The sequence below is a fragment of the Parasteatoda tepidariorum genome, chromosome 4, assembly GCF_043381705.1.
Source record: "Parasteatoda tepidariorum isolate YZ-2023 chromosome 4, CAS_Ptep_4.0, whole genome shotgun sequence".
NCBI lineage: Eukaryota > Metazoa > Arthropoda > Arachnida > Araneae > Theridiidae > Parasteatoda > Parasteatoda tepidariorum.
In genome coordinates, this window is record NC_092207.1 from 31859562 (window position 1) to 31877922 (window position 18361).

At 32.0% G+C, this 18361-nt stretch overlaps 1 protein-coding gene across 6 annotated transcripts in view; it reads right to left on the reverse strand.

Annotated features, from left to right (window-relative positions):
• Positions 1–3539: 3539 nt before the first annotated feature.
• LOC107443408 (uncharacterized) overlaps positions 3540–18361 on the reverse strand; it is a 54975-nt gene continuing 40153 nt past the window's right edge. For 3 of the 6 annotated variants that reach the window (XM_016057262.3, XM_016057261.4, XM_016057260.3), the window contains exons 3-8: positions 16877–17167; positions 14129–14272; positions 11994–12125; positions 9237–9345; positions 7049–7211; positions 3540–4633 (exon numbers count right to left, since the gene is read on the reverse strand). In XM_016057262.3, the coding sequence (XP_015912748.1) occupies positions 4484–4633; positions 7049–7211; positions 9237–9345; positions 11994–12125; positions 14129–14272; positions 16877–17167 (989 nt within the window). In that variant the 3' untranslated portion in view covers positions 3540–4483. The remainder of the gene's footprint in view (positions 4634–7048; positions 7212–9236; positions 9346–11993; positions 12126–14128; positions 14273–16876; positions 17168–18361) is intronic. The other 3 variants (XM_071179619.1, XM_043044288.2, XM_071179617.1) reach the window with 1 other exon arrangement.

Genomic DNA, 18361 nt, shown 5'->3' on the forward strand with positions numbered 1-18361 from the left:
TTAAATCTAGGAAATGATAGAGCTGGTTAAAATAATAGTTTTTAACAATTTAGTCATATAGATGCTATTTTTTNTATAAATTCATTGCTGGAAAAAACGCTAAAAGTATAAGTTTTTTTTTAAACGTTAAGGAGTTTTTTCTTTTTTAAAAGAGATCTATTAAATCTAGGAAATGATAGAGCTGGTTAAAATAATAGTTTTTAACAATTTAGTCATATAGATGCTATTTTTTCGTTACTTGATTGGGTTTTTTCATTTGCTAAGAATTATAAGAAAATGTTAAAGGCTTCAAATTTTTTTACATCATTTTTAATTTTAAAAATTTTGATGAAAACAGTTTACGTTTAAAAAAAGGCAAGCAAGTTTTTTGTGAAAGGCAATGTCCAACAGTTATAAACATTTATTATGCATTGAATAATTATTCTTTTTTTAGGGCAACCAATTTGTTTATAAAGTTACCCATACAAAAATTTGGCTTGTATGAATAAAGCGGAAATTTTCTCATTTTGCCGCTGCCAGTAAACAGCATGCTTATTGCTCCCAACCATGCAAAGTATTGAGTATTATTATTGGGACGAAGCTTTTAATAAAAAATAAAAATAATAATATGAAGAAAAAAAACAGAAAATTAATTGAGAATGGCAATTTTCGGAAGTCTTCTTACATTTTCGCTACAATTTGTAAACTGAGCTTTATACGGTTAAAAAAAAGATGGTAAATAATTAAATAAAATGGATTCCGTTAATGGAGGCCGTAAAATATTGCCAAATCGTCGTGAGCGAATTTGGGACAAAGACAACCCTTCACCTCATAAAGGTTACAATAGGGAATACCGGAGGCAATGGCACTTAACCTTAAGACATCAATGTTGGGTTTACCGAACAAGCGTATACCAAACGGGGGCAATTAATCTTATAACACAAAGGTTAAGTGTTCGGTATACCGGGTGGTGGCACTTAATCTTAAATAAACATCAGTGTAGGGTAAACCGGGAAAATATATACTGGGCAGTGGCACATAGCATAGCCTCAAAAAAAAGTCTGTGTAATGTATACCGGGCAGTGGATCTCACGTATCTGATTATTAAAAGTGCAGCGATTATTATTCATTGATTATTATGTTCGATGTGTGATTTGACGACAAAATTTAACCAACGCTAATGGCCATTTTTAACGGAAGGGTACTGGGATTTTAATGATAAATTTATAAAAAGGGACTTATCGTTCGGAAAGTAAATTTTAAAATTATAAGCAAAAATAGTTACAATGTACTTAATGCTTTAATTAGTTTTTTCTTAATCTAAGTACTTAGAAAAGCAAGTTTCAAATTTTGATCAATTTCCTGTCTCAAATAGTATTGAGATCACATTTATTAAATCCCAACCATCCCTTCTTTACGCATGTTTTGATAAAAATGGGTATAATTGCGTTGGAAAAAAATACAGGGTGATTATTCTGGGAGTTTTCGTCAGATTTCGTAATTTAAACGAAATCCATGGTTAGAACTTATTAGTCATCGTAACCAAATGTAAGGCGTTTCGATTCACTTTTTTAAGTATTTCCATATTATTTATTACTATTCCTTACTTTAATAGTATACTAGTCGCTTTCAGGCAACCATTTATATTCCACTCAAAAATTCACTGCTCTTTGCGAATCCTCATCAATACAAAAATGGAATGATGGGGACCTTGTTACCTGTTTCGTTTTCAATATAAATATTTGCATCATCTTGAGATATTCGCAGGAAAGAGTTTTGACCGGTTTTATTATGTAACGAGGCCTGATGCCGAGGTAACAAAATGAAAATTTGACAATTGTCAACTTAGTTGTCTGTTCTCCTTCAACATCGTCTAGAACATCTAAAGCATTGATTGATATACAGAGGTGCTATTGCACCTCAGTAGATTAAAGAACTATGTAAGGTGCTCTTGCACCTTACATAGTTCTTTTCATATTTTATCTCATGAAAAAATTACAGTGTGATTGAAAATTCTCTACCTTTAAAAAACAAGGGGAACACTTTATATTTTAAGGCGTTTATCTAAGGTTGCCATGACCTGGACAAAAAATCTAAAAGTGTTACTTAAGCTAATATCTCAAAGCTACTAAAAAGTGTCGGAATTTAACTCGTAATTGGGTATTTGCAACCCGCTAAGAAGAAAACGTGTTTAAGATCAACCATGTGATTTAAATCACGTGATTGGGCCAAATCACGTGGTTGCGATTAGCGGGTTAACGTTGCAGCACGATGATGTTGCGTTCAAGTATCCAACCGAGCCGAACAAAAACCTTCCTGAGTTTTTTTTGCATTCATGTACAGATTCCTTAACTTAAAAAAATTTCTAGATTATTGCAACCTTGAACTATGAGAAATTTTTCATACTGATTAGAGAAAATTTTCTCTTCGGGCAAAATCATTGCATAGTAACCATTAAATATCGTCAGAAAACTTAAAGAATTTTTTATTAGTTATCTTTGATGCTTTGCACGAGAGACAAAATTTTCCTTCAACATTCGCCAGAGATACCAACTTTGCTCTACTTTCACACAATAATCAATTTTCGATCACAATAATTATCTAAAGAGGTGTATTACGTAGAGAGAAAGTACGCGCATGATGAAAATTATGTAAATTTAAGTGGTTGCTAAATTATGAAAATTTGAACTTGCTTTGATGGCAACTTTACTACAACTTGAATATTTTAGGCTGACCTTTAGGATTTCTGTAAATTGTTTCTCAATTATTTCTACAATTATTGATTTGTTTCGGAAGGCTGTTCTTTATTAGTCCTGATTTTTTTTATACATAACATTATTTACTTTTGTGAGATTTCTAACAAACAATATAACTAATATAAATATAACAGCTCAGGCCGGGATACCCTGATTGGTAGGGCGTTGGGCCCATGTCATAGAGAAAGAGATGTCGATCTCCGCAGGCCCAAGACTCCCCGTGTAGAAAATGGTGGCTGGTGCAAGCTAAATCTGTTGGAGTAACAAAGACCTCCCAGGTCCCATCCTTAACTCTGGGGGTGCCGGATCGGAGACTTATCATGCTCTGGTTCAGGTAAAAATTGATTTAATTGAATTTACCTGGTATCAGGTAAAATTCACACACCATCCACACATCTGCAGATGTGTGGATGGTGTGTGAATGTGTCCTACTTGTAAAACGGGCCATGTCGTATGTGGGAGGCAGAAGTCGAGTTTTGGCGATAGATGGCGCCACTGGAAAACAAGAAGAAAAGCACCTCTTTGCTTCAAAATAGACTTATTAGTATTGACATTTGCATAAGACAACAGCAACAACCAATATAACTGCTTATAACTCGAGGTCAAAAATATTTTACTACTTCTTAATTTAAAGTAGAAATGAAATTGTTCGATCTTAAAAAGATTATTTGTTTTTCTATCTTACAAAAGCGCCGCTTAGCTAATCGACCTTATCTGACGTTTTAACGTGTAGCGCGAGGAACAAATCTCCCTTTTTTATTAAAAATGTATATAGAAAACAACACAAAATTTATTAGTTAAAAATAAAACTCAACAAATAACAGCTTTTATTCATATATTTACAATTTCTTTTCTCATCACTTTTAAATATCACTTTTCTAGAAAGTGTTAACAATCATATGCCGGATATAAGCATAAATACACATCTTAGTTGTTCAGTGTAGTACAGTAAAGTAATTTCAAACATAATGTTTTTGCTTAACCTTTTTGGGATGGGCAAGTCATAGATGCATTCGTGTAGAACCAGATTGAAAAAAATAAATAAAAAGCGGTAGCTTAAATGTAGGGAAAATTAATTTAACAGACTTCTTTTTGCTTTTACTTTAATTCTAAAATATCTAATCAACGTCAGTTTGAAATCTAACTTAATAATTTTTGTTTTGAACTAAATAGTGGTGATTTTAATCGGTTATCAAGCTGTTAATTTCTCCCTCACAAATAATCTGTTTAAGAAATAGTTTGGACTATACATTTTTTACTTTGGTGGTCGCCACCCTGAGAATGCATATATAATTCGCTACTCCCGAAGAGGCGAAATGCTTCAAAAATATTTGCAGCTCGGATGTGAATGAGAAAACTTTCACAATGATACAAAAAATAAAATTTTCGTCGTGAAATGAATTAGCAATAATATTTTTTCCCCTTCATATTTTGGCTTTTCTTTTTCAATACAAAAACGCTCTTGTAGAACTGCTTGCACAAACATCAGTGATTATCATGTTTTCAAAGAAGTAGACTCGTACCAAAACTCACTGAATAACATTACTGCTTCTAAACAAACAGCATTCACAATAAAATTATTATTATTATTATTATATAAACAATATTTTTTACTGTTCAAACTCCACATAAAACTACCGATTGCTAAAACACATGGAAGCAACAAAATTTACCATCTTATATATTTATAATAGGTGCCCTAGTACGACAAAATTGGAGAGATTTTACGCCACGCTTTTGTTTCTGATTTAAACTTCTTTGTTTATTTTGCTTTCAGTTTTCAAAATCGGTGAATCCGTCGGAAGTACGACTCCAGCTGGAGCTGAAACTTGTCTGAGTAATCTTTTAGCCGTCATGCAGTGCTTTAGAGCATCTTTGAAATTGGGGGGATTCGCAATCTGAAAAAGAAAAACAAAGTTCAATCAACTTTAAATTTCAAATAAGTTAATTGGGCACTTGCAGCGTGAGAAGAAATAGCATGATAATGACTAACCATGTGATTTAGATCATATTTAAGTGGATACCTGTAAGTGACGTCACGCGCGTGTGTGGAATCTGATTGGCTTCTGAATGGACAAATGCCCCGATTTACCTACGAAACGTCACTTTCAGGTATAAAATTGCTCGAAAAGGAGATATTCAAATTCATTTTATTTAAAAATCACTTAAAAAAGTGGCTGGATAAAACCAACCTTAGATTAAAATAAAATTTATTAAAATATAATACTTTTAAACATCTAACTTCCATAATTTACTTTTAGTGCTACATAATATAAAATTAAATAATATTCGTTATTCAACTGACGAATTGTATTATTGAATTATTCAAGTTGTAAAGTTTGATGACGCGTCTCAAAAAACATGCGTTCTAATTTCTTAACCGAAAGATATTTTCAAGTGATAGCAAAATGTATAATTTTTTTTCGTTTTAGTCAAATAAATGTAATTTTGAAAGAAAAGTCATAAAATATAATTCTAACGCATATATACATAAAATGACTTTATTTCTGAACCATGATTCGAGGAAAAATTTGCTGTGAGTCCTTGACAAACTTTATGATTTAAGGACGTACCTATACTTAAGGAAAATATTAATTTATATATTCAAAAAAGATTTCTTTTTAATGGAAAACTAATATCAAATGCAGAATAATCTTCATCAAATTAACTTCATAACTAATTAAAAATTTTTACAGTTTTGACACTTAACACATGTTTGACAAAAATAAAATAAAGAGTACATGATTATTAGTTTATTTTTTGAGGAAATTATTTTCAGAAGAGTATGGAGTTTCCATTCGTTAATTTTAGCGTAGTAATTACCCATTGGATGTCCTCACACTTTTCCACTGTGTTCAAAAGTAATAGTAAACAATGCGCATGCGTCGTCCTTACATGCGTTGTTATGGTGACCACTGCCGTTTGATAATTTTTTTAGAATTCTTTTTTTCATTTTTAATTTTGTTATGCATTAAGTTAGTAAGTTTTTTCTTTTTATTTTCACCAGTAAGCATTTTTAATGCAATTACATAATAATATAATTTAAATAATCTTTATATATTTTTTATTATTAACTTATAATTACTGTCTTGACGGTGATTTTAATATAAATACGAATACTGAAGGAGGAAGGTGACGTCTTGAAACGTGGATATAGGCAGGATTTCAAAACCTATCCGACTACAAACATCAATTGAGACAGCTTTTGCAACCCATGATTTGAAATGTTGTGGCGTTTATCGGAGTCAAACCAGAAAAAAAAAAAATTCATTTGACCAATTGGTAGCCAGTGATCGTAATAAAGTGTTCACAATTTTTTCCTTTTTTTATTATTTTTATTTTCCGTTTTACTTAAAGCGTTGATGGGCATCCTAATTTATTGAATAATACTGCAGAACTATATGCGATAAATAAGGAATCTAATTCTATGCATAAATTTAACAGAATTTATCATCAATTGGTACAAAAAACAAACAATGATAAGCTATAGTCATATTAATAGGTAACATAAAAAAAGAAGAACTAAAAATCGTGAATAAAAATTAAAAAAAAAACGTATACAATTCGATAAACAGAAGTAATAAAATCATAGTTGATACCAATAAAACTGAAAAAGCAAAGAACAGTGCGCAAAATAAAAATCGGACACACGAGCATAACTTTTGATCTAATGATAGGATTTCTACGATTTGGGGGGGGGTCTCAAATATGCTAATTAGTTAGTGCAAGACGATATTTTAAGTTATGAAACCAAACACAAAAAAAAACTATAATTAAACTATATATATATATNGAGGATATTTGAGCATATATTTTAAGATTTGTGGACGCCTAGTCCCGTTAGTATGTATATGACCCGTTAAGTGTCAACTAAACTTTAAAAAAAATATTAATAAGTCTTACTGATTTTTTTAACCTCTTTAATTATTGTAGAAAATATGTTCCGACTGTTGGGGATTACGAAAAATCTGATATTTTACAATGCATTCTGCGAAAGAAGCATAATTTATCATGAATAATTTTGTATATTAATTAAATTAATTATAGTAGAAATTACTTAATTCAATTAATTATTGTAGATTCTTTAATTATTGTAAAAAATATGCTCCGAAAATATCGGAGATTGCAAAGTTTGAGATTTTGGAATGCATTTTGCGAAAGAAACATAATTTATAATGAACCTTGTCCAAATAACAAATTCGAAGGGTATTTTTGTGTAACTTTATACATGATTCCTTACAAAATAGTGCAAGATTATTTTCGTTTATTGTTTTACAATGACACCGTTTTTACTGTGAAATTGATAAACTCACTTTATTTTCTTCTTCTTCTTCCTTAACGAGAATATCATCGTAAGAGGGTGGTTTGTCAGATGTGAGATCTATTGAAAATCTTGTAGGGAAATCAAAATCTGCTTGCGTTATTGATCTTCTTTGACCATCCAAATTTTGGTCTTGACAAGATCTGAAAAAGATACTATTAAATGGTTGAGATATTTTTTGTTCATGGTTCAAGGTATTACTTTTAACACATTGCAAGCGGGTCACGTGAAAATAGTTTTTTGAAATTTCTACTATCCATACAAAAGTTTAAAAAGTGGTAGCAAAACTATTTCGTTATACGCTCTATTCTCAAAGAAATGATCCATTCATGATAAAACACATAACATAAATTATTAAGTATAGATGTAGTCAGTACTATATATTTATTTAAAATTGAAGTTGTAGTTATAGAAACAAGCTTACTCTAACTTTGTATAAATCTTGCCTATCACTTTTTTAAAATTTTAATCTATAACAGCTGTAAAAAAAAATTTTTTTTTGGAAAAGTTGCCTGCATGCAATGTGTTAAAAATGCAAATAAAGTAAGTTCTTAAATAATTTTTTTTAAATCAATTTTTCTTTCATCAATTTGATTTTCAGTGGAATTGAAATAACTATTGAAGTGATATTGTTGGCAAATACTTAGTTCGCCTTTTTCCAGAACTTAAAACTCATTAACAGCGATGCCAACTTGCTTCGCTTTGTAAAAAAATATTTTACAGTGGTAAGGAAGTTATTTTTAGTTTAGTATTTTTCATTATAATTAATTTTTCCACAACTGCATATCAAAAATACAAATTACAGTAAATGCAATTTTAATGTTAACTTTCATGATGACACTTATAAAAAGTGGCCGTAATTATCCTTATTCTTCAAGCTTCACTATACTTAATTCGCTACCTATTCATAAAACTCTGGCAAAAAGCGGCATTTCCTTATGATTGCTTAACCTATTTAAAGTTAGTGGTAGTTTAAAGTACCTTCAATTAAATTTGTGAAAACAGGAATCGAGTTTGAATGCATGAATCTATCATCTTAAATAAAGAGATAAAATCTTCCAGAGAATCCGAAAGAGTAAGCTGGTATTGAATAGGCTATGCTCAAAAGTCCTGATAAAGGTCATAAAATGAATTTTCTAATTGTTTTATAAATTTCGGCTTTAGCTTGCACTATATTTCGCATAAAACTCAAATGTTAAAAGGTATGTTAATGAGTTAAAAAAGGAACACAGTCTGCATACCTACCAATTCTTTCGGAGTTTCCGGAAGATTTCATTTTCATATTTAAAGTTACTTCATTCAGTTCAAAAAACTTATTTTTAAATTTGTAAATTTAATTTAAAGTTATCTTATCTACTACTGCTTAAGAATGAATAACATATGAATACATAAATTTCTAATGATTTTGCGGCACACTCTTTCAGCGATATGACGTAATTAAGACATCATATTTTTTTATTGAATTCTTCCATTACTACAACAAACCTTACAGAATAAGCAAAAGAAACAAGGATATCCTCTCCTTTCTTATATGAAACTCTTTACATTTTTATGTAATTTATCTACGTCACTGACTAATATGGACACGATGATTGGGCAACGGTCATGTTTGGCTCAGGTACTCAGCTCCATTTGATGAATTGTTGTTGTTGTTCTCATCCCCATGACCAGCAGAGCTAGATCAGGTCCATGAGCTCGTTCACTCTAAGAAAGTCTAGCACCAGCAGGGGAGCTTGAACCAGGTCCTGCGTGGTAAGTTCCAGACAAGATAAAATGTGGTCAGGGGAGGCCTGGGCAGCAGAACACTTAGTGCAGATTTCGAAGTGCTTATTATACCATCGTTATAAATCATTGATTACAGATGTCCACTGAAGAAACGAGTAATGACAGCTTGTTCTCGTCTATTGCTGCCCCGAGCCAAGGAGCCCTCTGGACACCTACTTCCGAGTGAACAATTCATGGATTTGATGAGTGAAATAAAGTGCATGAAGGTGTGATTAAGCTCCAGCTAAATATTTTTGTATAAAATTGAGTTTTCCTTTCTCATTTCACGACCGCTTCGGAAGATCGATTTTGGAAAGTGCAAAATTTGACAGGTAGGAGTAGGAGCAACAACAAAAAAAAAAAGTCACACACACTCATTATTTTTAAAGTTTGTGAATGCATAAATTTTGACTTACTTTCGGAGTGTCACCCACAGTGATACTGCAACAATAAGAATAATTATGCACGTCACGGCGATTAATCCAACTCTGTACATCTCTTGACTTCGATTGTACGCAATTTCACCTGAAAGAAACACAAGAAATGTCTTTAACACAAAAAAGTTCTCGGAATTATATGTAGATACATTGTGAATCTATTATATTTCATAAGTATCGAAATATAAATGTGTCTCAAAACAGAATCGAGCACTTTTCCATTAATAATAATTTTAAAATTTTATGGTAATGTATTGTTTTTTACATTCTATTTCAAGTAAGCCAATGCCGTTAAGTATTGATTTTAAGTGACACATTCTATATTCTTTTACAATGATTTCAATTCCTTCACAATATATTTCGCACTTAATACAAAGACAGGCACAAAGCCATATGGAATATAAAACCAACTAATTACGCATCAAAGTTGTCAGGTACACAAAACAAAAATATATTACGGTCTCAATAAAATACCTAAACAAATAATAAATCTAAGTTAAGTAAAAGATGTAGACAATAAAGAATTCTATTTCAAGAAATTCGATAGGTGATACTGTACTGTTTAAACTAACTTCTCGTTAATTAACATTCTAACTTGTATGGAGACTTAGGTTAACTTTAATAAGTCATTTTGCTAATAAATGATCAGCTGACATCATAGGTCATATGTGGGGGGTATCCGTTATCTTCTTCTTCTTCTTGAAATACAAGTACCTAATTAAACTCGTTTGTTTTTAATATCTGTATTTCAAATTAAGAAAATATTATACGTTAAAAAAACATTTTTTCAAATACACAATTTTTTTTTAGCTGAATTCACATCAATATTTTTTAACACACATTTTATGAGTTTAGAGCAACTAAAAGTTTCCTATGTTATAAATGGTGACGTTATCGTTCACCAAATTTGTATTTAAAAAAAGACAGCTACAGCTTTATGCAGAACTGCCAACTTTCTACGCCTGGTAGGAAACATCTATGATTCTCTGTTAAGTCCATTTGATTTAAAACTATTTTCTACACCACTACATGCTGAATGATTCGAAAGTTCAATAACAGCGGCACTTTGTTCCAATTCTCTCTCGATGAGGCTTTTATTTTAATTGTTTACTCTATTAAATATTTCGCAAAGAGCGTAGTAGATTGCAACGCTGTCTTTATGTAATGTGTACAATTTTTTAAGATTCTTACAGACCTTTAAAAGTAAAAACGCATTATTAAAAAATTTGGCAGTCGACAATGTTCTCATAATTTCGCGCAATTATTGCATGCTTACATTTAATTTTAGGTATTAACCCTTTAATGGGCCATTTATTTCTACTAAAGGTAAATTAAAGTATTTTTGGAATTGAAATCGATATAAAAATAGTAATTGATATAAGAAAACAAAAACTTATTTAGTTTATAAAAAAAAAATCTACATTTTAATGCCATTTTTTTTGGTGGTAAGTATATTTACCACGGCATATTAGGATTTTATTGACTTTTATTTTTAGTTATTTATAAAATAAATTCTATAAATGCTACAGACTTCTACTTTTACGCGTTTTCTTAAGCTACCAATTTTATTCAAACTAAACAAAGCTGAAGTTATTAGCAAATGGAAACCTAAATTGAAAGTGGTAAAAAAATTCACCGTGGGCTTTAAAAATTGGTGGTAAGTATACTTACCACGGCCTTCGAAAGGGTTAAATGGTAGGAAAAAATTAAGAAAACCCTGACCAGATATATTAAAAATCGATACACAGGTTTTGTACAGTATTTGAAATAATAAAAATATTTATCGAAATTTCTTTGCTTTCAATCAACTTTAGGAACAAATAAAACGATGGAACTTTCGTTATTACCACGACATTTAAATAATAAAAAAATGTATATTGATTTACACTTTATTTTTCTTTCTCTTATGCGAAGCTCGGGGGTAATACCTCGGTAGGAGGCGAGGTAGTCTGCCGCAAAAACCTCTTCCCTCTCTTAAATGTGTTTGTTTAATCTCGCTACTTTATTATAATTTTCTCTCAGTAAATGTTACTGAACCCCAACTTTCACCATTCAATTGCGCTTCGACGATTTATTATACATTCCCACTCAGATGAATTAGTTGGAGCCCCTCGCGGAGCTGATGCTAAGATAACTACCACAAATAAGTGAGTTCTTTCCCTTATAACTCAAATAGTAGAAAAATGGAAACATATTCCATATTATAACCAATTTAGAACTTCTCCAAACCAAGGTCACTGTTGGACTGATAAATCGTGACGTTGTTATTTTCAAATTATAATAAAAAGTGGTGACATGGGGCAAATCAGCTAATATGATTTTTCTTGTTCTGTTTTTATACTCTCGAGGTTTTGCTAGTTTTGTTTCTCATCTTAATTTTCACATTTTTAATTGGTCAACTTTGCGTTTTATATTTCAAATCACTTTTGTTTCTTCTCATTCACGCATGGTAAGTCTGGAAGATGGGCAAATTTTTTAGAGTGTTTAAAACATATCGGCAGTTATTTCCATTCTGCATATTTTTGAAGTTTTTTAATCAAATAATATTAGTAAGTATTAAATTAAGTAAATACAACTAATTGTAAGAGAAAATTTTATTTAATAGCTTTCGTTTAGATAATCTTAGATCAATCTTTAATAAAATGGTAAGGGAATTCAAAATGAATATTTTGTATGTTAATATACATTAGTACAAGCATTTTTTTTAAATGTAAATAAATAAATAACAATGCTTACTAATTAGGACACATCGCCCTCTTATGTCACGTGCCCAGGGTGCACATACGCACACAGATTTACAGACAGATCTGGAATCCACCAAATGAGCACACTGTTCATCATACTCGCAAGGATCGTAGAGACTGTAAACTGATATAAGTATGTGTATGAGAGATAGACAAATAACGTTAAAATTAAAATTATTGGTCATTTTAAGGCTATAAAATGTAAGTTTATTTGAGGAAGGAAATGAAATATGAATAACAGTTTATAGTTTGTCTAAAGAAAGAACTCCCCTCTCCCCAAAGTCTAAAGGCCTGTTTACACGGTCCAAGTTCTTGAATCCGAGACATTGGAGGAATTTCTCTGTCCAAGAAATTGAATGATTCGTCGACACTATCCAAGTTTTTGTATGGCACTGATTCGTCGAAAGAAAAACTTGCGCATGCGCATTGTTCATATTCAACATTATAAAATAATACTTACATAAGTTTAAAATTACTAAATAAATTCAAATAAAATCATAATAACACAAATAAACCGCAACAGATAAATTTTTTTGAACTAAAATATATTAAAACAGAGAACAAAATGACATAATTTGCTGCCTGCTTGTTGACGTCACGAAGTCTAAGACGCTGATTGGTTAAGGGAGAAAAAACTTGAATGGAAAGTAGAACATGCTCTACTATCGTCCAAGAAGTTGGGCCAAGTTCGTGGATGATTGTTTACACGATCCAAGCTCAAAGCAAAACAAGATTCCATCAATATCAATCAATCTCTGTCCAAGATATTGGATCGTCTAAACAGGCCTTAAGATCATCAGCTGCAAAAGAAACAAGAAATATCTAATTTCAAACAAGGAAGCTTCTCTCTTCCCTGATTCTCTCACTGACAGGAGCGTATACCTGTCTTAAATATTGATCCAACATCCCTACTGNTGACGTCACAAAATCTAAGACGCTGATTGGTTAAGGGAGAAAAAACTTGGATGGAAAGTAGAACATGCTCTACTATCGTCCAAGAAGTTAGACCAAGTTCTTGGATGNCTCTACTATCGTCCAAGAAGTTGGACCAAGTTCGTGGATGATTGTTTACACGATCCAAGCTCAAAGCAAAACAAGATTCCATCAATATCAATCAATCTCTGTCCAAGATATTGGATCGTCTAAACAGGCCTTAAGATCATCAGCTGCAAAAGAAACAAGAAATATCTAATTTCAAACAAGGAAGCTTCTCTCTTCCCTGATTCTCTCACTGACAGGAGCGTATACCTGTCTTAAATATTGATCCAACATCCCTACTTGTACTACTTGACCCAACACCCCTACTATAGTTAAAGCTCGTAACCCTAGTCAATGCCATTACTCATGACAAATGGTGAGGGGATTTATTTTCATAGACAGACAATACATTCCACTTAAATGTCTGTTTTTGAGAAACTTCATTACATTCAGCAAAGTAACTTTTCCACTTATGATTAAGTTATTGACATAAATAGGAGTTTACGACGATACTGCCTAATTTATTTAATTATTCTCCAAAAACAGAAAAGTATTTATTAATTATTATTGAGATACAAATAAGAACACTTCAACAACCATGGAATTTCCGCAGTTTCAGAAATTAACTTTTCTAGCGGTATCAAGTTTAATAAATGATAATAGTTTAACAAATTAGATTTTAACAATTTTGTCCCAACATTACATTTAAGTACATATATAAAAGGTCAGCAAATGGTCATGATTTTAAATTATAACAAATTTAGCTTTCTAACACTTGAAAAAATAATATCCACAGATCTCATACGTTGGAAGGTATGCACAAATATCAAATTTTTATTGAATCAGAGTTTTATTAAAAGATTTTCAGTGCAAACCAGCCAATTTCAGTATTATATAGGAAGCTAAATAGGGGTTGCAGCGTCCTGTTAAAAATAAAGTATTAACAGAAGTCTTAAGATATTTTTATGCTTGTTTTTCGATAAAACGAGAAATTTTCACTCCTACTATGGCATTTCAAAAATTTAAGTTATAAAGTACAAGCTCTTACTGCTTTCAAATATTTCAAAACATTATATAAATTAAAACAAAATGCTTAAGACTTAATATTTTTAATAAATTATGAAATATAAAAATAAATAATACTCTTACTCATTTCCCTGCATATATCATAGCCTCTGTCTTTCACATGCAGGCGTACATGGTTGAGGGGACATTCACAAAGTCCATTCTGGCAAACGGATTTGTCCGTCACACAATCAGATGATGTTTGACAGGAACCTCCATTTCTAACACCTTCAAACAAGAAAGAAAAATTAAATAAAAAGATTTCAAAACCACATTTTGTGAGCCATTATCCAAATTAAGAAAAAGTGTTCTTATTATTAGAAGAAGACACACATTTAAAAAAAAAGGACACACATTAAGAGTTAGTGCAATTGAAATGTGATAATAATATCCAAACTCCTAAATATTTCCAAATTTTGAGAGAAAAAAATTCTCAATGGTACTGAATTAAAATTGTAACCGCGTTCGTGCAGTCCTTAAAAATGTTAATATCGATAGTAAAAGTTTGAAAATAAGATGCATTTTAATAAGCTCGCATTTACCACCGTGTTAAATGCGTCGAAATACACTGAAGAGCCATTACATTATGACCACCCTGCTAATAACATGTAGGACAGCCTTTAGCCCCCAAAACTGCTAACACCCGCCGTGGCATTGATTCCACAAGGTGCTGATAGGTAGTCTGAGGTACCAAGCGCTCACCAACTGGTCCTGCAATTCCCTCACATTGCGAGGGGGTAACGTGGCAGCACGAACTTGACTTTCCTAGTAGGACCACAAATGCTCTATTGGATTAAGGTCAGGTGAATCTGGGAGCCAAGACATGACTTGAAAGTCACTGGAATGTTCCTCGAAACAATCCATGACGATTCTACCCTTATGACATGGTGCATTATCCTTTTGGTGAACACCAACCCCCGCAGGAAAAACTGATGCCATGAATGGGTGAACCTGGTCTGCAACTATGTTCAAGTCGCTTACAGACGTCAGGGATTGTTCTATGAGGATTATGGGTCCTAATGAGCCCCATGAAAACATTGTTCCTGGGCGAGAAACCGTGAAAACCTGAGCGAGCCCATTGTTATAGATGGAGGGTGGTCATAATGTAATGGCTCTTCGGTGTAAATACACATACGTATAGTTGTGAAGATCCCAGTTTCAAATTTCTAATTTTAAAGTGAAAGCTAATAAATTACTGCACATAAATTTCTTAATATCTTTATCATAATATCGTCACCACTTTTTCGGAATTTCTCTGTATATTTAACAGTTCAAATCCGTTTTGTTGGCTAAACGGCTTTTCACCCTAATCACAAACTGATTAAAACTGTACCGTCAGCGGAAATTTTAGTTTTTTGTCATGCAGTTTTGTCTTCCGCAATCATTTTACGATTATTTTCTGTGCTTGCCCTTATTTTTAGCAGTTACTTTATGGTTCTGAACATCGTATAAATGAAACTGAGATTCGACTTTATTGTCGGATTGATATAACATTGAAGTGAAATTCTCACTATCACTATTTCCTCTTAATAAAACACTTTATCCGCAAAGGCCTTAATGTCAGAGCGCTTGCCTCTCATTAAAGTGATCCAGGCTGGAATTCAAGCAATGACTGGTCGATACAAAGTCTGGTGACGTCAAATATTCACATCTCGAGTACAAATTCATTTCGTCACTTTCACAAAGAAAACTTCTTCCCTTATGGTAAAAGTCTGTTGAGACAGCAGGTTAATTTTTATTTGTAATTTTTATAGTGAAAGCTTTCTTTTTTACCGTAACAAGCCAGTTTGATAACGGATTTTCTTCGCAATTTTTACGGAAAAAACTTGCTCTTGTGTGATAACAAACCATTGAGGTAACCGGATTTCATTTCGTAAATTTTACGATTTTGCACAACCAACCCAGCTTCCAGTTTAAAACTGTAAATTTTACGGGTATTTTTTAACAGTGTAAGCCCCGTATAAACCCTGCAGTTATTTTTAAAAGAAACTGGTTTCCTTTTTTTTAAAAATATTTGTCAGTTCTTTGATTTTTCGCCTCTCTCCTGAGATTGACGTAAGTATTGTAGTTTTACCACGTTAGAAAGTGGGAGGGGATTAAGAAATATCCCCATAAGAAAGCGTGTTAAAGTTTTTATCTCCAACTTTTAAAATATTTTTTCAGAAAGTGGAGTAGTTGACTTTCTGATAATATATAGTTGATAATAACTAGCATTAGAAAATCTACACTTAGTTTAAAGGAAGTATTATTTTAATGCAATGATACTTTTCACACCAATACAAAGAGGTGAATTTCTACCTTCTCGGCTGGAAGGATTAATCTGAATTCACTAGGAGGCTCCTCTCTGAATAGGCGCAGAAAGTAGAGAGAGGTTTTATTAGCATTGGTCTTAAAAATAAGGTATATTGTGTACAATAATATGTATTAAAATAAATTATTTTAAAAGACAAAATTTGTAATATTCAAGATCATAATCTAACCAGGCTGAAGGGATAATGCGTTCACCTTCCAGGGAGGTGACGGTAGACGGATCGTAGCTTAGAATCGCTTTGCTGTCGGGCTAACCATGGGAGATTTTCGTGGTTTTCCTCTGCGTGTAATGTGAATGCGGGTTAGTTCTATCAAAAAGTCCTCCACGAAAACTAGTTCATCCCTTAAAGTTTGATCCACGAGCTCCCCTGCCTTCTGGGTTGGGTTCAAAATTACAAGACTATGGAGTTGGACATTGACTGTCGAAAATAAAGTAATCTAACCGAAGTTTAAACATTTTTGTTGTCATCGTCTTTTTGCATTTTGAGAATATACTTAGGGTATTAGTTAATTCGAACTTACCGTTTACTATTAAAAAGGCTACTGCTTTCGCTTTGTCTTCGGCAATCGAGCACGTGATTTCACCAGACATAAGACGAGTCGTTGAGTAAATGTTGAGTTTACTATAGTATAGAACATGGTCTTTTGATGAAAGATAAGCGCCCTCGACGAAGTTATAATTCTGAATCATAGACGTGAAATCCCAAATGAAAGTTAAATTTGAATGATAGGTGCAAGTGAAAGTTATGTTACGTCCTGGATAGACAATTGCTTCTTCGGGTTCCATGACTAAATTTCCTCCTTGGTTCACATCTGAAAGAAAAAGCAGACTTTGATCAACACATATCAAGGCACACGGACTTGAGATGTAAGATGTAAGAGGCCTTTTTGTAATTTTTGATTTGCGTTTTCTTGATATTTCTTTTATTTACTTTATTTTTTGTACTCTGGAAATTTTTGATATTAGAGTGTTGTTGGGCNGTGGTCAAAAAAAATTAAAGGGTGGTCATTTGTGGTCAAAAAGTGGTCAAACGAATACAATATAAAAATTTGATTTTTATTCATTTGGCGTGAAAATGCGAAGTTAGCCCCCGAATTTAATTTTCAGGATTATGTCCAAAATAAGGGTGGTCAAAAAAATTTAAAGGGTGGTCATTTGTGGTCAAAAAATGGTCAAACGAATGCAGTTTGAATTTTTGAGTTTCCTCATTTTCGGGGGCTATCTTCGCATAGCTATCAATTATGCGTACCTATAATTTTAATTTATAACACTACAAGTGATTGGTCAACCTCCTGAGCCAATCGATTCCGATTATTTTACTGCAATTACGCAAACTGTTTCAACTTATTTTTATTTTAAGATTATATTATCCCCTTTTAATTTGTCCTGTCATTTTAAAAAATTCATGTTGAATATACAACATGATATATCAAATCAATATGAAAAGGTAGAAGACCACTTCGGGGCCTAAGAGCCTTGAGAAATCATAAGACCATGACTATGACTACAGTTACAAATATGCTAACTTGCTCCCGACAGTGGGTGAATATTTTCACATGATAATCTTTTAATGTATGATTCTGGATTCAGTAAATTTGACGTATATGGTTTTTACTCACTATTACTTCTAAATATTTCAAAGGCTTATGCGATATTGTCCTCTGTTACAGCTAAGCCGTGTCGAGCTTTTTAAAAAGTTGGCATAATTAACCGAAAATCTGCAAATTATAGTTTGTAAAACCGTATTTTAAAATATTTTGTAGTAGCTTGAATCTCTGTGTTTCCACTTAATATGGGGAAAAACATTAAAAAAGTAACCGTGTTAAAACTCAATAAAATTTATTAACAAACAAAATTCAGACCAATAGCTGTTCACTTTACACCCGACGCTTCATATCACAATCAACAAAATAAATAATAGCCTCAACAAATTTCTTAATCACAGATCCACCTATGGTATCAGATTCACCAACATCAATATTGAAAGATCTATCAAGCTCATAGAC